The 21068-nt window shown below is 32.3% G+C and overlaps 7 protein-coding genes across 7 annotated transcripts; 5 read left to right on the top strand and 2 right to left on the bottom strand.

Moving 5' to 3' along the window:
• Positions 1 to 53: 53 nt before the first annotated feature.
• Positions 54 to 2993, top strand: RTP1 (Rtp1p; the record flags this gene model as incomplete). Its single annotated transcript, XM_003686783.1, has 1 exon — positions 54 to 2993. One exon carries the CDS (start codon positions 54 to 56, stop codon positions 2991 to 2993), a length of 2940 nt encoding a protein of 979 aa, XP_003686831.1.
• A 621-nt stretch (positions 2994 to 3614) lies between these two features.
• On the top strand, positions 3615 to 5738 carry HSC82 (Hsp90 family chaperone HSC82; the record flags this gene model as incomplete). Its single annotated transcript, XM_003686784.1, has 1 exon — positions 3615 to 5738. One exon carries the CDS (start codon positions 3615 to 3617, stop codon positions 5736 to 5738), a length of 2124 nt encoding a protein of 707 aa, XP_003686832.1.
• Positions 5739 to 6163: 425 nt separating this feature from the next.
• Positions 6164 to 6973, top strand: TPHA0H01940 (uncharacterized protein; the record flags this gene model as incomplete). Its single annotated transcript, XM_003686785.1, has 1 exon — positions 6164 to 6973. The coding sequence occupies one exon, from the start codon at positions 6164 to 6166 to the stop codon at positions 6971 to 6973; it is 810 nt and encodes a 269-aa protein (XP_003686833.1).
• Positions 6974 to 7288: 315 nt separating this feature from the next.
• MRPS17 (mitochondrial 37S ribosomal protein uS17m) lies at positions 7289 to 7954 on the bottom strand (the record flags this gene model as incomplete). The annotated part of the gene is made up of 1 exon (XM_003686786.1): positions 7289 to 7954. One exon carries the CDS (start codon positions 7952 to 7954, stop codon positions 7289 to 7291), a length of 666 nt encoding a protein of 221 aa, XP_003686834.1.
• A 1318-nt stretch (positions 7955 to 9272) lies between these two features.
• GCV2 (glycine decarboxylase subunit P) lies at positions 9273 to 12368 on the top strand (the record flags this gene model as incomplete). The annotated part of the gene is made up of 1 exon (XM_003686787.1): positions 9273 to 12368. The coding sequence occupies one exon, from the start codon at positions 9273 to 9275 to the stop codon at positions 12366 to 12368; it is 3096 nt and encodes a 1031-aa protein (XP_003686835.1).
• Positions 12369 to 12518: 150 nt separating this feature from the next.
• Positions 12519 to 16586, bottom strand: SGS1 (ATP-dependent DNA helicase SGS1; the record flags this gene model as incomplete). Its single annotated transcript, XM_003686788.1, has 1 exon — positions 12519 to 16586. One exon carries the CDS (start codon positions 16584 to 16586, stop codon positions 12519 to 12521), a length of 4068 nt encoding a protein of 1355 aa, XP_003686836.1.
• Positions 16587 to 17672: 1086 nt separating this feature from the next.
• On the top strand, positions 17673 to 20654 carry GAL4 (galactose-responsive transcription factor GAL4; the record flags this gene model as incomplete). The annotated part of the gene is made up of 1 exon (XM_003686789.1): positions 17673 to 20654. One exon carries the CDS (start codon positions 17673 to 17675, stop codon positions 20652 to 20654), a length of 2982 nt encoding a protein of 993 aa, XP_003686837.1.
• Positions 20655 to 21068: the final 414 nt, after the last annotated feature.

Here is a 21068-nt window from a genome sequence, read left to right on the forward strand (position 1 = left end):
TTCAATTATTTGCCCTTTTGTAATTCTAATAACTGATCAATTATTTACAAAATATGGAAACTGAAAAAAAGGTAAATATTAAAGAAGTATTACTAAAGGAACCGGAATTTGTAAGAGGTTCAGATCTGGATTTATTTTTTGAGAAACTTAATGATGAACTCATAGCCAAACTAAAGGCGGCTAACAAGAATCAAGATTTACCTAATATATATCAACTTTTAGGATTTCACAATAATGAAGAATTTGTAACAAAAATAATCGACTATTTTACCCAACTGCATCAAATAACGCTGTCTACCCAAAAACAACTATCTGAAGAAGGGAAAGATATATTACCAATTTCCTTGCATGATATAAAATTTGTGGATGAACTGATAAAGTTAGTGATTGTCCACGGGATCGATGCTAATCTGCCACAGACAGTGCGAATTCCAACTGAACAAAAACAACTTAACGCTTATAAAGAGTCTAATATCACAAACAGCATACCAAAGGACACTGTCCCCAATTTCAAGGTTTTAGAGACAGTTATAAGGTCATTTTACACTATTTTTAAACCAGGAAGCTCTTCAAGCATTGCAAAAGATGATTATCTTAGAAAAGTTTTACTTAATGGGCCTTTATATTCCAATGTATATATTGGTCTGGTATTTTTGCATTTACAGAATAATTCCTTTGCTTCACTTGATCTCCTTAATGAATTTGAAAAGTTACAAGAAACCTACAGCCTTTTCGTCATTTATACCTTATATATTCAGACTATAAAGGAACACTCCTTAAAGGCTTTCTTTTTAAACAAATTGGCATTGCTACCATTGGAGAGAAGTAATGGTGTTATTAGTTTAGTGGACTTTCTGTTGGGTGTCAGAGATGATGACCAAATCAAGATGGAAAATTTAAATAGAGTGTCACAAACTTTACTTTCAAAGCCAAGTAAATTAAGCAACACAGAATACTTAACGAAACTATTCCCACAGATAATAGAGGCATTACAATCAACAAATAGACCAATTTTAATAACTAGCATGAACCAGGTCATATTAGATTTTTTTAATAAAAATAAATTAATTGTTAAGGATTTCTTACTGAAACCAGTGTTAGGAGTATTTTTTAATGATCCAGTTAAAGAGCATTCCGTCAAAGAGCTAAATGATACTATAAACGTACTAGTCTCTTTATCAAAAACTACATCAATTGAATTAGCACATTTTATTACAAATTATAAAGAAAACCATCAATTTTATTTAAATTTATGGATTTATGCATTATTTTTAAAGAATTCACATATAAAAAAGCCTTTGAGATACGATAACAATGGGTTAAAAGATTCATCATATTACGAGATTATTCTTTCTCTTATTAAGTCATACTTAAACATTACAGGTGACTTTGGTGCATTGAATACAATATATTTGAATTTAGCAAATTATCAACATGCTGATTGGAAATATCAAATTGATTTGGAGACAAACCTTGCATATATAGTAGTTGACAAACAACAGGACGTAAAAGAGGATTTAAGAATAACGACTGAGTCTGATACTGATAAATTAACAAAGGTTACTAAAGTTTTTCAAGAAATGGACGATGGAATTGACCTATTCATTGAATTTTTGAAATTATTGAATATTGATGATGTAACAACTAATACATTTTTGAACAGATTAAGTTCTTGGATTAGAACTTCAAAAAATGATATATATACAGAAAATAAAACTAATACAGACACTAACTTAATTAACAATGAAAATAGTATTTTCATTTTACAAGATTTAAAATTCCTTGAAAAAGTGAATGATAATTTTAAATCTGATTTTGTTAAGAAACCTGGTGCCATTTTGAATGTTGTAGATGAGTTATTAGATTACATTAGTACCGCCAAGGATGAAGGCACCGACCTAACTAATATCCCTAATCGTGAAATTGCAACTGGAGGTGATTCTGATGATGATTCTGAAGACGAATCTGATGGTGAAAATCAAGAAGATTTATTGAAAGATGTTTCAAATGATAATACCTCTTCAACTTTTAACATTCTGATAGATTTATTACTGACCGTATTGGATAATACAAATGTGATGGTTTTATTAAAATATAAGGACACATTAATTAATATAAAATCAAAACTAGCTAAAGATGAAACTAAGAGCGAAAGACTTGGGAAAATTTCAAATCAAATCGATGGAATACTAAAGAGTAAACCAACAGGTAACAGTAATAATAAACTTATTGACTCTATCAAATACGATGAAGATAATGAGAAATTGGACAATATCATGATTAATTTAAGTGATCCATTGGTTCCCATTGAAGTACACGGTCTGCATGAACTTTGTAAATTAATTCAGACAGGAACCGAAGTAATAACCCTTTCTAAAGTGGTTGATTTGCAATTTCAATTTTTAAGAAATTCTGATCCATTTTTGTATTTAAATGTGATTAAAAACTTAAATTTATTACTCCGTTTAAACAAAGAAAAAACATTGCCATTGATACTTGATCGTTATAACAATATTAAAAAAACAAAATTAGATGATATTTTAAAGATTGGTGAAGTACTAATAAATTTTATTCAAGAGTTGAATGAATTATTTGTGGGTAAAATCGCTAATATGATAATTGAATCATGTATACATAAAATTCGACGTCATGATACATTAGACACTCGAATTCGAATGTCAGCAATGTCAATACTTGGTGTATGTTTACAAGTGAATGCAATTGGAATTTCCGATAAAATTCCAGATATATTAGATTGTGCATTCAAAATACTTCAACTTGAGACAACAGAGAAGAACTCCTTTTTAATGAGAAGATCATCTATTCATATAATCCATGATTTAATATACAATTCTGGCTTTCAGTTATTCCCAGAGCAATTTAGCCCTGAGAAGACAAGGACATTATTAGAATACGTCAAATCAAATGATAATGATGGATTAGTCTGTGAAACAACAAGACAATTACTAGAAATAATCGTCACCGATCAGTAGAGTATATATAAGCACTACAAGCACTTTTCTATATGTATTGCATTACCGTCACGTGCATGTCACCTGACAACCACGTGACCATAAATCTCTCCTCGTCTTATCATCTTTTTCATCTTTTATTTTAGTTTTTGTTTCTAGAAGGTCATAGAAGTTTTCTTTATTTCCATGCGGGACAGAGACATACAGCAATTGATCAAATGTATACTCAAGCAACCAACCACAACCATACACAAAACGAAGTTATTCTAAGCTTTTCTAGAAATACCTTTGTTAACTTTACTACTTGGTCTTTGTCTTTGAAGAGCAAAAAAAGAGAAAAATAAGATACAAACAGCTTTATACCCAACTGTTTGATGGAAACTTCTGGTATTTCTAATCAACTGTAAATTAATAATTTCTTAACCAACGATCCTTTACTAACTTTCATACTTTTGGATATATATATATATATATATAAACGATATTTCAATTAACTTTTCTCTTATTTGATTATAATTTATTAATTTGTATTATTATTATTTATTAATATTTGTTCAGTATCTTTTAGACATTAATTTATTAAGGAATTTTGAAGTAAGACTAATAACAACAACTTAAAAAGATTAGAAGATTTATCAAACAATGGCTGCTGAAACTTTTGAATTTCAAGCTGAAATTACTCAGTTAATGAGTTTATTCATTAACACTGTTTACTCAAACAAAGAAATTTTCTTAAGAGAATTAATTTCTAATGCTTCTGATGCTATTGATAAAATCAGATACCAATCTTTATCTGATCCAAAAGTATTAGAAACCGAACCAGAATTGTTCATTAGAATCACTCCTAAACCAGAAGATAAAGTTTTGGAATTGAGAGATTCCGGTATTGGTATGACTAAGGCCGATTTGATTAACAATTTGGGTACTATCGCTAAATCTGGTACTAAAGCTTTCATGGAAGCTTTATCTGCTGGTGCCGATGTTTCTATGATTGGTCAATTCGGTGTTGGTTTCTACTCTTTATTCTTGGTTGCCGACAAAGTTCAAGTTATTTCTAAGAACAATGACGATGATCAATACATTTGGGAATCTAATGCCGGTGGTTCTTTCACTGTCACTAAGGACGAAGTTAATGAAAAGATCGGTAGAGGTACCATCTTGAGATTATTCTTGAAAGAAGACCAATTGGATTATCTAGAAGAAAAAAGAATTAAGGAAGTCATCAAGAGACATTCTGAGTTCGTTGCTTACCCAATTCAATTATTAGTCACTAAGGAAGTTGAAAAAGAAATCCCATTGACTGAAGAAGAAAAGAAGGAAGAAGATGAAGAGAAGACCGAAGAAGATGACAAGAAACCAAAATTAGAAGAAGTTAAAGAAGATGACGATGCTGAAGAAAAACCAAAGACTAAGACTATCAAGGAAGAAGTTCAAGAATTAGAAGAATTAAACAAAACTAAACCATTATGGACAAGAAACCCAACTGAAATCAACAAAGAAGAATACAATGCTTTCTACAAATCTATCTCTAACGACTGGGAAGATCCACTATACGTTAAGCATTTCTCCGTTGAAGGTCAATTAGAATTCAAAGCTATCTTATTTATTCCAGGTAGAGCTCCATTCGATTTATTCGAAAGTAAGAAGAAGAAGAATAACATCAAGTTATACGTTCGTCGTGTTTTCATTACCGATGAGGCTGAAGATTTAATCCCAGAATGGTTATCTTTCGTTCAAGGTGTTGTTGACTCTGAAGATTTACCATTAAACTTATCCAGGGAAATGTTACAACAAAATAAGATCATGAAGGTCATCAAGAAGAACATTGTTAAGAAATTGATTGAATCTTTCAACGAAATCGCTGAAGATTCTGAACAATTTGACAAGTTCTACAAGGCTTTCTCCAAGAACATCAAATTAGGTGTCCATGAAGATACTCAAAACAGAGCTGCTTTATCTAAGTTATTACGTTACAACTCTACCAAATCTGCAGATGAAATGACCTCTTTAACTGATTACGTTACTAGAATGCCAGAACACCAAAAGAACATTTACTACATCACTGGTGAAAGTATGAAGATTGTCGAACAATCTCCATTCTTAGATGCATTAAAGGCTAAGAACTTTGAAGTTTTATTCTTAGTTGACCCAATTGATGAATATGCTTTCACTCAATTAAAGGAATACGAAGGTAAGACCTTAGTCGATATCACAAAGGATTTCGAAATTGAAGAAACAGAAGAAGAAAAGGCTGCCAGAGAAAAGGAAGAAAAAGAATTCGAAGAATTAGCAAAGGCCTTAAAGGAAATTTTAGGTGAGCAAGTCGAAAAGGTTGTTGTTTCTCAAAAATTATCCGATGCCCCAGCTGCCATTAGAACCGGTCAATTCGGTTGGTCCGCTAACATGGAAAGAATCATGAAGGCTCAAGCTTTAAGAGATTCTTCTATGTCCTCTTACATGTCTTCTAAGAAGATTTTCGAAATTTCTCCAAAGTCTCCAATCATTAAGGAATTGAAAAAGAGAGTTGCTGAAGGTGGTGCCCAAGACAGAACTGTCAAGGACTTAACCAACTTATTATACGAAACTGCTTTATTGACTTCTGGTTTCTCCTTAGATGAACCATCTTCATTCGCCGGTAGAGTTAACAGATTAATTTCTTTAGGTTTGAACATTGATGAAGAAGAAGAAGAAGCTGCCCCAGAAGCTGCTTCAGAAGCTGTTGTCGAAGAAGTTCCAGCTGACACCGAAATGGAAGAGGTTGATTAGATTACCTGATCATTGCCATATTACATATAAATATTATAATACTTGCTAACTCCATTTCTTTTAATGAAATATATAGAAAATAAGTATATTATTTTTTTAATCGAACATACATCTTTACTTAAATCAAGAGAGTAAATTTATTAAATTATGAAGTGTCTTTTAACTAATTATTGATAAAATGCAGATTATAGATCTTCGCAATTTTCAATCAGGGTGAACTTTCAAGGGCAAAAATAATTAGATGAGCCAGACCATCTTAGAAAAATATGACATATATGGCTATTATTACATAAATTAATTCATGTAATCTGCTTATTAAAAATGTTTAATACCTCTTTATACTAAATATTAGATCATCTAACTTTCTTACATATACAAAACAATAAAATTGGCCAAGTAACCTTTCTTTTTGCCACAACAGCAACATGAATTTAAGGAATATTATTCTACCAAATTCACAGCCTCCAGCTTTTTTGACTGTAATAGTATTGATTACAATCATTTTTATTTTCATCACAGATGAATTTGTAGACATTAATAAATACTGTACGCTATCTCCAAGTTCATTGTGGGACTTGGATTTAACAAGATTGTTGTTGTATCCACTAGCACATCTTTCAATTCCACACCTTCTATTCAATTGTTTTGCTTTATTCACTCCGTTAAATGCATTTGAAGCTACACATGGTACAGTTTATACATTTATAATGTTAAACATACTGTCAGTTGTGACGGGTGTGATATATTGTGTTGTTGGTCATTGGCTATACCCGACCGTAGCAATCGCTGGCGCTAGTGGATGGTGTTTCACTTTATTTGCCTATTTTAGTGTGAGAGAATCAACAGTTAAACCAACAACAACGTTGTTTTTTGCAAACATCACAATCCCAACAATCTTGGATCCTGTCGTTACTTTAGTAGTTATTGCATTACTTATACCAGGTTCTAGTTTCTGGGGACATTTATTTGGATTACTTGTTGGTTATTTAATGGGATGGAAAGAAATAATATTTAGAATGGTAGTAATACCTAGCTGGATAATTACTTATTTCGAATCAAAACTGAAATTTTTTATTAATTTAACACCAAGGTTTTTAAAATATTATCTGAATGAAGATATACAAGTTAACGAAGATTATGTTTCAATATGGGAAAATGTGGTAACGTTACCCATTACAAATAACCCAAATCAACCAACTTTCCAAGGGACTGGAAATGTTCTAGGTACAGCCTAAATAGTCTATTTAAACCATAATATAATAATAGAGAATATACTTATTTATATGTTAACAATTATTCCTTATGTTAGCATTGTTGCAGATAAATGTAATATTGAAAAGTAAATGATAATTGATGAAAGTGCTATTTTAAAACTAAGTTTGTATTGTAACTTTTATATACAAGTAAAACAAAATATGAATGAATACAATGATGATATTAACACATTAAAATGGATAATGATATTTACATGCCATTAAATGATGGTTATTATTTTGACGTTACCAGTTGATGATAGTAGGATCATTTCAATTCTTCTAATACGTATTTTCTCAGTATATTTTTTTAATATTTTTCTTTAACAATTCTGGTTCTTGGACACCATGTGTTTTCAAAAATTCAATTGCTTTTGCATCATCTTTCATTAATTCACCTAGTTTATTTTGAATATTCGATATTTTATTCTTTTGACTCTCTACTTGTGCTTCTAACCCTGAAACATTTAAAGTCAATAATTTTTTAATTGTTTGTGGGGTGAAAGATTCTATGCCATAACGATTCTTTATTTCTGTTAATTCTTCTGGATTTTTTCCTTCAGACAATGCATCTTGAATTGTTCTTATGTCGTTAATCAAAACGACATCCTGTTTACTGTCGATCTCAGCTCTTCTCTTCAAAAACTCTTGAGCTTTTGCGTATTCCTCCTTTGCAACGTTGACTTCAGCCTGTGATTGATATAATGCAAATTGTTGACCTTTATTCTTAATGATTTCAGCTATAGCAAAAAATTTCTTTTTAGACAATGGTCTTGTAGCTTCGATACGGACTAAATCACCTTCACGAGAAATATCACCTTCATCATGGACCAAATAATCCTTTCTACGAAACAATTCCTTATTGACCAATTTATTAAATACTTTAGTCTCCACACGAACTTTTACAGTCTTCTGCATTTTACCTTGAGATACAACTAACCCAATGAAATTTTGGCGTGCCATTGTTGCTCGAGTTGTCTATGAATTTATCCGACCTTAATGAGTCAAGCACTAAGAAAGTCAAAAAAAAAGCAAACAACGGTTCAATTGATTACCATGCTTAAGGGACCATCATAACCTCTATTTATACACATCAAGATTCACTTAACAGTATAATACATAAAATACATATTCTTAGTATAATAGGTTTCCTTCTTTGAAGTTTTCATTATTTGTGAGATCCATATTATAACCATATCGTTATGTACGAATATACAAACAAAGTTTGGAAAGGTTACCAACCAACCTTTTTTTGACATTACCATACTGACCCAGTAAGAGGTAGATATAAAGCCAATGCTCATCTACATGCACCCTCAAGTCATTTCGTTAAGGTTTCAAATACTTTAATTAATATATATATAATTGTGGGCGGGGCTTAATGATCAGTCTGTCGCACAAACTGATGATATAAAGCTTTGAAAGTACCATAGCTACATGAAGGCATGTAAAAACTAAAACGGTAAGCACATATATACTTATATATAGATTCTTCGCTTAACCAATATCTTATTGTGTTTTGTTTTGTTTTAAAGATGCCTTATTTGCCTTTTTTCTTTTCTTCAAAAGTGAATATAGTGTGGTAGCTATCTTGAACGCTGTTCATCAAACATATAGCATCACCATTGCGAGTAAGCTAGCACATGGGTTTTTGACTCTTTTCCCTTTGCTTCAAAGGCACTGTTTGGTTCTTTTAAATGTGGGACACCTGACTCCGTTCCGTTTGTTTCCTCTAAGAACGAGATATCGATATCTATCGATAACATATATATCTCCCTCTTTAAAACTTGCTAAGACATCACAAGAAGCAAAACAGAAGATGATAATCACATCTTGTTAAAGCACCTCAACTTTCTTGATTGTACATGCACAAGAGAAAGTTGATGATATGTTCGTACTTTTTTTTATCGTGTATATATATTCAGAATAGGTAAATACCATGAGAACTTAGTTTGTCATGGCATAGTAAGGTTTCAAAAGGTACACAATTCGATCTTACTCGTTCTTGTACATCCTTAGAGTGCTTTGAAGGTTATTTTTAAGACTCTTTTAGACTCTGTTTTTATCTTTTTTATTTTAGTCAGTTCTGTGTTTTTAGTCATTTTAAGGGCATCGCTTACAACCAGAATATTTATATATAAGATCCTACAATTTTGGAAATATTTATATTGAATCCTGATCTTGCATTGTGCTTCCAGGTTTCTCATCATGTATTCTCATACTCTATTTTTGGTTCATTATACAGAGTAAAATAAAAATAAATTATAATAGGCCTTTGAGTATGTTGGGATTAAGAAGAAGTTCTGCACATCTCTATAAAACTATTAAATTTGTAGCTTTACAAAAACAATTGTCAACATCTGCAATCCATTTCGATGTCGCCAATGTCTCTTCTGACACTTATTCAAAAATATACAATGTTGACGTTTCAGAGTTGAATCGTCCCTTAGATAATTTCCAAAGGCGTCATTTAGGTCCATCACCAGAGAATACTGAGAAGATGTTAAAATTAATGAATTATAAAGATTTAGATTCTTTTATCAATAAAGTTGTTCCAAAAAATATATTGATTAAAAGACAATTGCAATTAGACGCTCCATTAGATGGATTTTCAGAAAATGAAATGCTTGAAAATTTAAAGAAAATTGCAAATAAAAACAACTATAAAGTTAAAAATTATATTGGTAAAGGTTATTACGGTACTATTTTACCTCCTGTCATTAAAAGAAATTTAGTCGAGTCTCCAGAATGGTACACTTCGTATACTCCATATCAACCCGAAATCTCTCAAGGTAGATTAGAGTCCTTATTAAATTTTCAAACAGTGGTGACTGAATTGACAGGACTACCTGTCGCAAATGCATCGCTATTAGATGAAGGCACCTCTGCAGGTGAAGCTTTACTATTGTCCTTTTATTCTGCAAAAAAGAAAAAGACTAAATATGCCATTGATAAGAATATCCACCCTCAAACTAAAAGTGTTCTATTATCAAGAGCTAATCCATTCAATATCGAAATAGTAGAAATCGATTTTAATAACGTGGAAAATACAATTGCAGCTTTAGAAGATCCACAAGTCTGCGGCTGTTTATTGCAATATCCAGACACAAATGGCTCTATATTATCACCTGAAATACTACTTAAATATTCAAACATCATTCATGAAAATAAAGGTCTATTTTCTGTTGCATCTGATTTACTAGCATTAACTTTGCTGAAGCCTCCATCTGAGTTTGGTGCTGATATCGTTTTGGGCTCTTCACAAAGATTTGGTGTCCCACTAGGTTATGGTGGTCCTCATGCAGCTTTTTTTGCAGTTCAGAAGAAATTAAACAGAAGAATTCCGGGTAGAATTGTTGGTGTCTCAAAAGATCGTCTAGGAAAGCCAGCATTACGTTTAGCAATCCAGACAAGAGAACAACATATCAAACGTGATAAAGCAACATCGAATATATGCACTGCACAAGCCTTGCTGGCTAATGTGGCTGCTAATTATGCCGTATATCATGGCCCTAAAGGTTTAACTGATATTGCAAAAAGGATTTATGGCATGACATCGATATTGGCTGAAGAGATTAAGTCAGCAAATTCTAAAGGTAATTTAATCAACGAATCTTGGTTTGATACGCTTACCGTAGAACTAAAGGATGGTCAAACCTCTAAGGAATTTTTACAAAGGGCTTTCAATGAGTTCAACATAAATATCTTTGCTGTAGACAAAAAAACCATTTCTTTATCTTTGGATGAAACGACTACCATGGAGGATCTGAATGCATTAGTTGCTTTATTTACCGACAAATCGAATGATACAGTAAGTAACTATGTTAAAACTAAAACTCCTCTTAAAGAATTTCCAATCCATTTGAGACGCACAAATGACTTCTTGAAACAAGAAGTCTTTAATATTCATCATAGCGAAACGGCGATGTTAAGATATCTACATCGTTTACAGTCAAGGGATTTGTCTCTTGCTAATTCCATGATACCGTTGGGTTCGTGTACAATGAAATTGAACGCAACCACAGAAATGATCCCAATGACATGGCCCCAATTTGCCAATATACATCCATTTCAACCTATTGATCAAGTTAAAGGTTATCAAGAAATGATAAACTCCTTTGAAAAGGATCTGTGTTCAATTACCGGCTTTGACGGCTGTTCTTTACAACCAAATTCTGGTGCACAAGGTGAATATGCCGGTTTAAGAACTATTAAAGCATATTTAGAAAGTATTAATCAAGGTAATCGTAATATTTGTCTAATTCCTATTTCAGCTCATGGTACTAATCCTGCATCGTCTGCTATGTGCAATTTTAAGGTTATCCCTGTTAATTGTTTGGAAAATGGTGCGCTAGATTTAATTGATTTAAGACAAAAAGCAAAATTGCATAAGGATAATTTAGCTACAGCCATGATTACGTACCCTTCGACATATGGTCTATTCGAAGAAGGTATCAAGGAAGCTATCAATATTGTTCATAACTTTGGAGGTCAAGTTTATCTGGATGGTGCCAATATGAATGCCCAAGTTGGATTAACTTCACCAGGTGATTTGGGCGCTGATGTATGTCATTTAAATTGCCATAAAACATTCTCAATCCCACACGGTGGTGGTGGTCCAGCCGGTGCACCTATTTGTGTGAAGTCACATTTAGTTCCTTTCCTGCCTCGTCATGATGTTGTCACTATGTTGTCAGACATTGGTAGTGAAGAATCTATAAAGCCTGTTTCCTCGGCAGCATATGGGAATGCTTTAGTGATTCCAATATCGTATACATACATTAAAATGATGGGATCTAAAGGTTTGCCATTTTCTAGTGTTATTGCTATGCTTAATGCCAACTATATGATGAAGAGATTACAATCACATTATGAAATTTTATTTATTGATGGTAGTGATAAGAGCTTTGATCATTGTGCCCATGAATTCATACTTGACTTAAGAATGTATAAGAAACATGGTATTGAAGCAATTGATGTTGCAAAAAGATTACAAGATTATGGATTTCATGCCCCAACTTTGGCATTCCCGGTACCAGGTACATTGATGGTTGAACCAACAGAATCTGAAAATCTGGAGGAATTAGATAGATTTGTTAATACAATGATTTCTATTAAAAGCGAAATTGACGCGTATATACGTGGCAAGTCAAATGGTTTGCTAATCAAGAATGCTCCACATTCGTTGGAGGATTTGATAACTTCAACCGATTGGGAAACTAGAGGTTACACGCGTGAGCAAGCCGCTTACCCATTACCTCATTTAAAATATAATAAATTTTGGCCAACAGTAACTAGATTAGATGACACTTATGGTGATTTAAATTTAATTTGCACATGTCCATCTGTTGAAGAGGTAGCCAATGAAATCAATTGATTATATTGAAGTCTATTTGTTAGCATTGGCGTATTTAGTTCAAGGATGAAGAAATTACATCTTCTATACTAACTATGTCTGTATAACCATTTATATGAAATCTATTATTAAAAAGTATGTATCTAATAAACTAAAAATAATATTCTTAGACTATTTTCTATATCTCTTACTTCCGTTATATGAACGAAATCCTTTCTTATAATATGACTTTTTTTTTGCAGTCATGTTGGAGTTAGCCATGTATGAACTATTCGGTACCTCTTTTACAGAGGGTTTGTTATGATACTGGTTATCTCTTAATATATCCATAATTTCTGAGTTCTCCTTTTCTTCCTCATAGCTCATCCCAAAGTATTGAGATTTATTCCCAGTAACTTTTTGGTTCTTCTGTGTGGAATTATAGTTACTTAGTATTATGCTGTCATTAATTGAATAAGACTCGGATGAAGTGTTCATATCATTATTTGAAGCTAATAATTGAAATTTTTTTTTTCTTAGTTTCATAAATTCATTTTTAAATAATGAGAATTTACCATTGTTACCTACCAGTGCATAAAATTCCTCAGCGGTAACAGGAAGGAAATTTACCAATAAATTTATTGATTGATTAGAAACATTTAGACCCGTTTGTTGACATAGATCTTTTATTGTTTTGAATGCAAAATCAGTCTCGTTTGAAAACTGTTTTTCGTTGGAATTACTATATGATTTAGGTTTGGAAGCAGAATTTTCATTATATGTGTAACCTTGTAAGTGTTGCTTTGCACTAACAATTTCAATGTTATTTGAATAATTCTTGTTATAATCTTGTCTTGACTGTGGTCTTGATGAATTAGGAGCAGGTGTGGATGACTTTGAAGAATCAACTGAAATATTAAACTGCATTTTTACTTTCATGTTCCCTGTTAATAATCCATATGCCTTTGGTCCTAATTTTACATAATTAGAGGCAAAGCCGCTATTATTCATAATGGAATATTCTTGTAAGACTCCAATTGTAATTAGATGAAAAAATATTCTTTCAATATCAGATCTGCTTAAACTTTTCCCAGCTCCATGACCATTAAGAGAATCATGACCAGCACGAACAACTTTGGAACTTTTTGATCCTTTAAATATATCCTGACAGTATATCAGTGTCACTCTATTATATTCAATCTCTTTCACCATTTTGGCTATAACCTTCGCGTCATTTGTGACATCTCTTTCTTCGGTAACAATATTTTTACTATTTCGACAATTATCACAATTCTTTTTGCATAATTTAGAGTCAAACTGTTCATTAAAATAAGAAAGTACTAACTTTCTTCTGCAGTCAGTAACGTTATCACAGTAAGCCATGACTTGTTGCAGTTTATTAAGATGTTTTTCTTTGTTTTCTCTATCTAAATTTTCATCCTTTTGGATCATAGTTTGAATTGTTCTAACATCTTTAAAAGAATAATATGTAATACAGTAGGAAAATTTACCATCTCTTCCAGCTCTCCCAGTTTCTTGATAATAACCTTCTAACGTACGTGGTACGGTAAAATGATATACAAATCTCACATCAGGCTTGTCAATACCCATGCCAAATGCTACAGTTGCACATATAACTTGTACCTCATCGGCTTGCCATGCTTTCTGTACCTTTAACCTGTCATCGGGTTCCATTCCCGCATGATAATAAGCACATTTAATACCTGCTCTTTCCATTTGTGCAGAAGTTTGCTCACATGAGTTTTTGGAATGACAATATATAATTCCTGTTTGGTTTCTAAATCTTCTTTTAATGTCATCGGACATTTCAAATATTGTATTTTTAGATTTTTTGATAATTTCATAATATAAATTTGTCCTGTTAAAACTTTGCTTCAAAAATACAGGATCTTTCAATTTCAAATTATGTATTATATCCATTCTTACTTGTTCACTAGCAGTAGCTGTCAGAGCCATCATAGGTATATTTGGATATTCACCTTTAAAAAATTTCAATTCTTTATAGTCAGGTCTAAAATCGTGACCCCAATTAGAAACACAATGTGCTTCATCAACAACAATACGTGCCAGATTTCCATCTTCATGTAATTTGGCAATTGCTCGTTTACATTGTTCTGATGCACTGATCATTTCAGGAGAAATATATATCAAATCTAATAATCCGTGAATAAATAAGTTGAATGTTTGCCTTCTTTGATCGGCAGTACCTTTAGAACTAAACATAGAAGCTTTTATATTCTTGGCAAGTAAATGATCCACTTGATCTTGCATCAAAGAGATAAGTGGAGATACGACAATAGTGGTACCTTTTGTGTTACCAGATTTAATAATTGCAGGTAATTGGTAACATAAAGACTTACCACCACCCGTGGGCATTAATACAAACACATCTTTGCCGCTTAATGTTGCATTTACAGCATCTTCTTGATTAGGTCTAAAGCCTGGAAGCTTGAACACTTCCTGTAATTTGCTTTTAACTTCATTAGTCCATAGATGTTTACCAGTTCCATTATTTTGTTCTTGGTTATATGTTAGGGAATTGGCTTCTTCAAGTTCATAGTAAGAGTCATCTAATAATTCACTTACTTGATTGTCATTTTGCGCGTTCATTTTAGTGGTGTTACTCAAAGAGATGTTTTCATACAATTCTGAATCTTCCTTTTTAATACCAGGAAATTCAAGAGGAACATCATCATTTAATTTTCTCTCTGCTATAATTTTTAGATCATCATCTAATTCTTTAATGTTAATATTCTGTGTTTTATTCTCACGTTCTTCATCAAATAATTCTAGATCACTATCAGATAATCCCTCGTCAGCATCTAATAATTCCAAATCTGAATGTGAGATAGCCATCTGTCCCGATGATGATAGGTTATTTTGGTCAGATAACGAAAGATTACGTTGACTGGACATGTTATTTGCACCGATTATATGTGATTTTTCATTGGCAACTATAGAGTCCAAATCCAAATCCAAATCTCTTTCAATTAAATCTATCTCAACAATTTCATTATTAGTATTTTCATTACTATAATTATTTGTCTTGTTATCTTTCACCGGAGATGACATGAGTATTTCATCATCTTCGGAGTTAGAAGCATTGTCGTTAGCATTGCTTTTGTACAAGGTTTGGATTTGGACCTCAACAACATTGTTTTCTGCTGTCTGTATATTTGTAGATTGAGAATTTCCATACTCAGTATCAGCACCATAATCATCTTTATATTCTGAATCCTGTGTTTGATTTAAAACATTACCGTTACTGTCAGGCACTACAAAATCTTCATCACTTTTGTTTAATTCTTCGTCTCTGTCTTCGCTTCTTGTTGTCATATAATCGGAAACGGCATCATACTCCGCTTCCATAGTGTCTTCATCATGCAACTCACTTGTCTGAAAGGATACTGTCGCCGATTCCAAAGTAGGAAATACCCTGTAGTCGACGTTTTTCCTTTCACGTAAACTCCTTTTTGGGGGTTGTTCATGAAGTTTATCTGATCTATCCAATCCTATGTTAGCCTGTGTTATTATAATATCGTTGTCATTGTCTTCTGCAAAATCTTCTTCTTCATCCAGAACGTGAATCAAAACGCGATCATCAATTGTCTCCCTGCCAGATAGTTGTGGAACTGGGGGTTGGCTATTATTAGCATTGTGATTAATTTGTTTATTTGTCTTTTCAAAGTATTGTCTTTTCAAAGTTTTGATAACTGGTTCTAATTGATCTAATTTGGGGTGTACGTCTTGCATCAAACTTTCTTTCTTACTTTTTCTTGTTCTTCTAGAATTAGACAAAATTTCTATCTGTTCTTTAATTAAGTTCAGATGACTTTCCAAATTACGAATTAAATCATTTTCAATCTCTAAAATTTCATTTTCAGTATTTGTATTCACTGAAGTTTGTATTAACGATTTACCAATTGAAGAATTAGATTGTGCCTCGGCACAAATTACCAGATTTGAAGACCGCTCTTCATGGTTCTGACGTCTAGTATCACTCAATTCCGAGGTAAACTCTGAACGTGTCGCATTAATATTGTTAACTGAGTGAGTATCAATGTTAACCCGCTGAGAGTTCAGTGGTGGTTGTATTGGGACAGTTGTGGGGAGTCTTGCAGATATGGTATTGTCCGTCAGAATACGTAGAAGTAATTCATTGCTAGAACTATTAAACAGCTGAGCTTCTCTGAGCCATTTGTGCTCCCTTCTTAAATTATTTGAAGGTTTTGTAGCCATCCTCTGCCACACAAGTTATAAAAATACGTTGAGGTCTATAGGAGGCAAATATTTAGCATATCCCTCCAAAAAGTGAAGCGATAGATTATGCTGCTTACTGGTTGCACTTGTATATATAAATCTACATGGATCTTTGTTGTTATATGTAGTGTGAAGGTCATCGGAAATATCTGATCTGTTACTATGTACTAGTAATATTGATATATATATTTTCTCAACTGTACTGAGAAATCACAGCGTTACCCGCACACAAAATGTGAGCGGACAATAAGCCAAATTTAGTAGTGTGCGTGTGCGTGTGCGTGTGTATGTGGGTGTATCCTCACGACGAAGTACCAGGACACACATAACCCGAACACTCGAGCGCAAGCTGTAACCTTCTCAGAAGGACCACGATCCCTCAATACTGCCACCATGAGGGAGGGCATCGATCCTACACCCCACGACATATGGCCATGTGCTAGCGCCAATGTGGCAGCACAGATCGGAATGCCAGATCGAAGTGAGTTGTTCCAGTCCCTGCGTATTTGCAGTGCCACTTTGGCCAAACAATGCGCCTCCCACACAGTTTGGTGTGTCTTCTGCGGCGTTATATCTGCGCTTAGATGCTACGCATATGTGCAGCCCCCCCTCACGCGGCCCCGCACTTACAGAAGCAAAAACATGTTTTTGCTCACTATTTAACCGCACATTGATTTGTACGACCCTCTGCTTTTGTTTTTTCTTTTTTCGTTTTTGAAAATTATAGCGTTCTACGGTAATATTGTGCGTTTTTGCGATTCTGTTTTCTTTTTTGCATGCACCTTTCGTGCCTAGGTTCTCATAACCATGAGTTATGTTATCTGTACGTTCATATATTACCGAGAGATATCAAATTATCCACATTTGAAATATCTCTGAAACATATATCTATATATATTTCAGATATATTTCAACGTAGATGGTAATGACTTTCTATAAGTGACTTTGGTTAATAAGCGGAACCCTTCATCATTGGCTATTGGAGAAAATAGTGAGTATATGCGTTTACAGCTATAAAAGAACCAAGAAAATTACATAACACCTGAAAAAACACACAAATTTGCAATGCCTCGAATACCTGGAGTTGTTGATCAAGCTTGTGATTCGTGTCGAATTAAGAAACTTAGATGTTCGAAAGAAAATCCAAAGTGTGCAAAATGTCTAAAGAATAAATGGGAGTGTTGTTATTCGCCCAGAAAGAGGAGATCTCCGTTAACAAGAGCTCATTTGACTGAAGTTGAAGATAGGTTATCGAAATTTGAACAGTTATTTTATGAATTCTTTCCAAATATCAACTTGGACAATACTTTGAACTTAAATAATGCTACAGAAATGAAAAAAATTTTGCTGGATAATTCGGTGGATTTCATCAAAGATTTTAAAAATGTTAAAAAAACTGACGAAAGTGAAGATAATGATGGTCCTAATGCAGACGACTCTCACGATGAAAATGATGATAATGATAATGATAATGACAGACCTAATGATGATATTGATGATAATGACACCCAACGTAATAATACTAAGAATATAAATGATACTATAAACGATAGTGTTGCAAAATGTAATAATAAAATGAAAATGTACACATATAATAATAGTTATGATGATGATGATAATAATAATAATAAAAGAGCAAGAGATACTTCTAACTCTTCGCCAGCTTTTGAAATAAATGGATATGGGAAGAAGAAAAATAAAATGGTAACAGTTAAGAAAGAACCATCTATTAAAGACTCTAATAAGATATTGGATTCTAATTCAATAATATATGAAGATTATTCCATTCTGGAAAAAAATACACCAAATGATCATTTGAGAGGCTTTGACTGGTCCGAAGATATTTCGGTAAAACCAGCAGATGATCCTATAGCATTTTTGCTTGCAGATGTTAATAATTGTGGATTTTTTGGTACTTCTTCTCAATATTCGTTGTTAAGAAGTATAATAGAAAGCAAAAATATAAACATAAACAAACTATTTAATGTTAATGTTTGTCAAACAAAAAAATATACAGGGCCAAAACCTCTAACTACTAAAAATGCACTGACTTCAAGAAATGTAACAGCTGAGTATCTAGACTCATATTTTTCAAACTTCCATGTTCACTTCCCAATAGTGTCGAAGGAATCGATGATGTCTATCTATAATAATGAATTTGATGTAACCGATAAAGATGAATGGCAAGCTTTATTTAATGCAATATTGGCAATAGGGTCATGGTGTATTAATGGGGATTCAGTAGATATTGACTATTTCTATTATCAAAATGCAATTCTAAAATTAAAGAATACCATTTTTACATCAGGCTCTTTTACTCTAGTGATAAATTTTTACTTATTATCCAAGTATGCACAATTAAAAATGAAATTTAACACATCTTATGTGTTTATTGGGCATGCTGTAAGTTTAGCTCTTTCTTTAGGTTTAAATAAAGAGATATCAGAAAAAGTAAAGGATTCGGGTACAAAAGAACAAAGAAGAAGAATTTGGTGGTTAATTTATATTCAAGAATTCCAATTATCATTATTATTAGATAGACCTACTCAACTTGGACATTGTGAAACCAATGTTTTCAACATTTCTTTGCCATCATCTCTAGATAATTCACTCCAACATACAACACATCCGACAATGTATATATTGTGTATTGAAGAAACAAGATTAGTAAAAACGTTTTTGAGAAGGGGGGATAATAGTAACAAAACATATCATGATATTACAAGTTCAAAGTGTTTACAAGTCTGTGATGAGATTGAAAAATGGGCCAAAAATAGACCAAAGTACTTACAAACAGATATATCAGCATCGGCATTAGCAAATTATCTACAAGAATATCCTTGGTTAGCGTTTACAAGATTTTTATTGATGTGGCAAAAGGAATACCTCATTATTTTTATTCTACAGCAATTCTTTTCAACAAAGAAGAATAAAATATCTGAAAGTGATGATAACAAATATGAAATTCAAAAATGTGTTACGCTATTATTTGATACACTTCAAAGAATAATCATGTCAGTTAATAACTTTATCAATAACCATCCCATAAATGCTTTATTTGCATGGTATTGTTCATTTTATTTATCCAATGCTGCAATTGTGTTAATATCATTTTGTATTCATAATCCAACTTCCACATACAAAAGCAATTTAATGATTAGTTTAAAAACTGTCATTGAAGTGTATGAGAAGTTACAGAAAGAGAAATTAATAGACTGTGAGCCATTTATTAAAATCATCACTGTGATTTATAAAGATGATATAAATGCGAGTGTAGGAACACCTGTTACGGAATCTCTACCTGTTGAGTTGGAAGATCTGAGATCAAATCTATCCAGGGAACAGCAAAAGATAGTTGCTACTCCTCAGATGTTCCCGTTTGATGCTTCAGTAACATTCCCAAAATCTGTATCTGTTCCGAGTGCAGATTTTAATAAATCAAATAGTTTCATGGATCTAATGAAGCTATTATCAAATGATGGAAATTATAATGGTAATACTAATAATACTACACTTTTTCGCCAAGGTCCCCAAAGTAATTTTAATTTGACACCAAAATTTTCCAATCCTCATATGCAACAATTCCCTATTCAATTTTCACCACTTCTTCAACAATTTCCTACTCAATCTCAGTTTCAATTTCAAATGCCATATCAATTACCATCACAGAATCTATCTGAGGCAGTTCATTCTTTAAATCAGAAATCTATTACATCTCAGCAGAAACAATATCAATCTATTGAGCAACCTATAATTCAAAGTGCTACACTATTGCCAAATCAAAATATCCAAACGCAAAATACGCAATCATTGGTACCAGCATCACCTCAATTTCTCAATTCAATGGACCTTAATCAAGTTTACCTAAATGGTTCATATAATGCAAATACAAACAATGCATCATCAGAAAATATTGTAAATGGTGCTTTGAAAAAGGAAGACTTAGCTAAGCTTAACGATCAAACAGCACTGAATGCATTTAATTTGCAGCCAATGTTCAATACCACGACTATGGATGATGTATATAATTATCTTTTTGATGATTAAGAAGTCATACCTCAGAATCTAAAAGAAGATAAAGGAAATTATTATATTAAAGAAAATGTATATAGTCAAGAAGAACGTAGATAAAGGTGTCCCTTATTTATAATGATATGTAATATAATTATAATTGTATCTTTTAATAGTTTTTATATTTAGTCACACCTCAGCTGTATAACTAACAAACAAAATAATAATATATTAAAATCTTTTATCATTTTACTAAAAAAAGATTCATATAACTCCTAATGGCTGTCTGACACGTATATGTTACTTTTCAATTATTTATTTAAAAGTATATTATTAATATAAGTATCGTTGACATATATAGCTTATACCATTGAATTATTTATGTCATAGTCTATTATCTCTGACTTTTAAGGACTTTATTTTTATCAATCACCTATCGGGGCAATCATA

The sequence above is a fragment of the Tetrapisispora phaffii genome, chromosome 8 (assembly GCF_000236905.1).
Source record: "Tetrapisispora phaffii CBS 4417 chromosome 8, complete genome".
Lineage (NCBI taxonomy): Eukaryota > Fungi > Ascomycota > Saccharomycetes > Saccharomycetales > Saccharomycetaceae > Tetrapisispora > Tetrapisispora phaffii.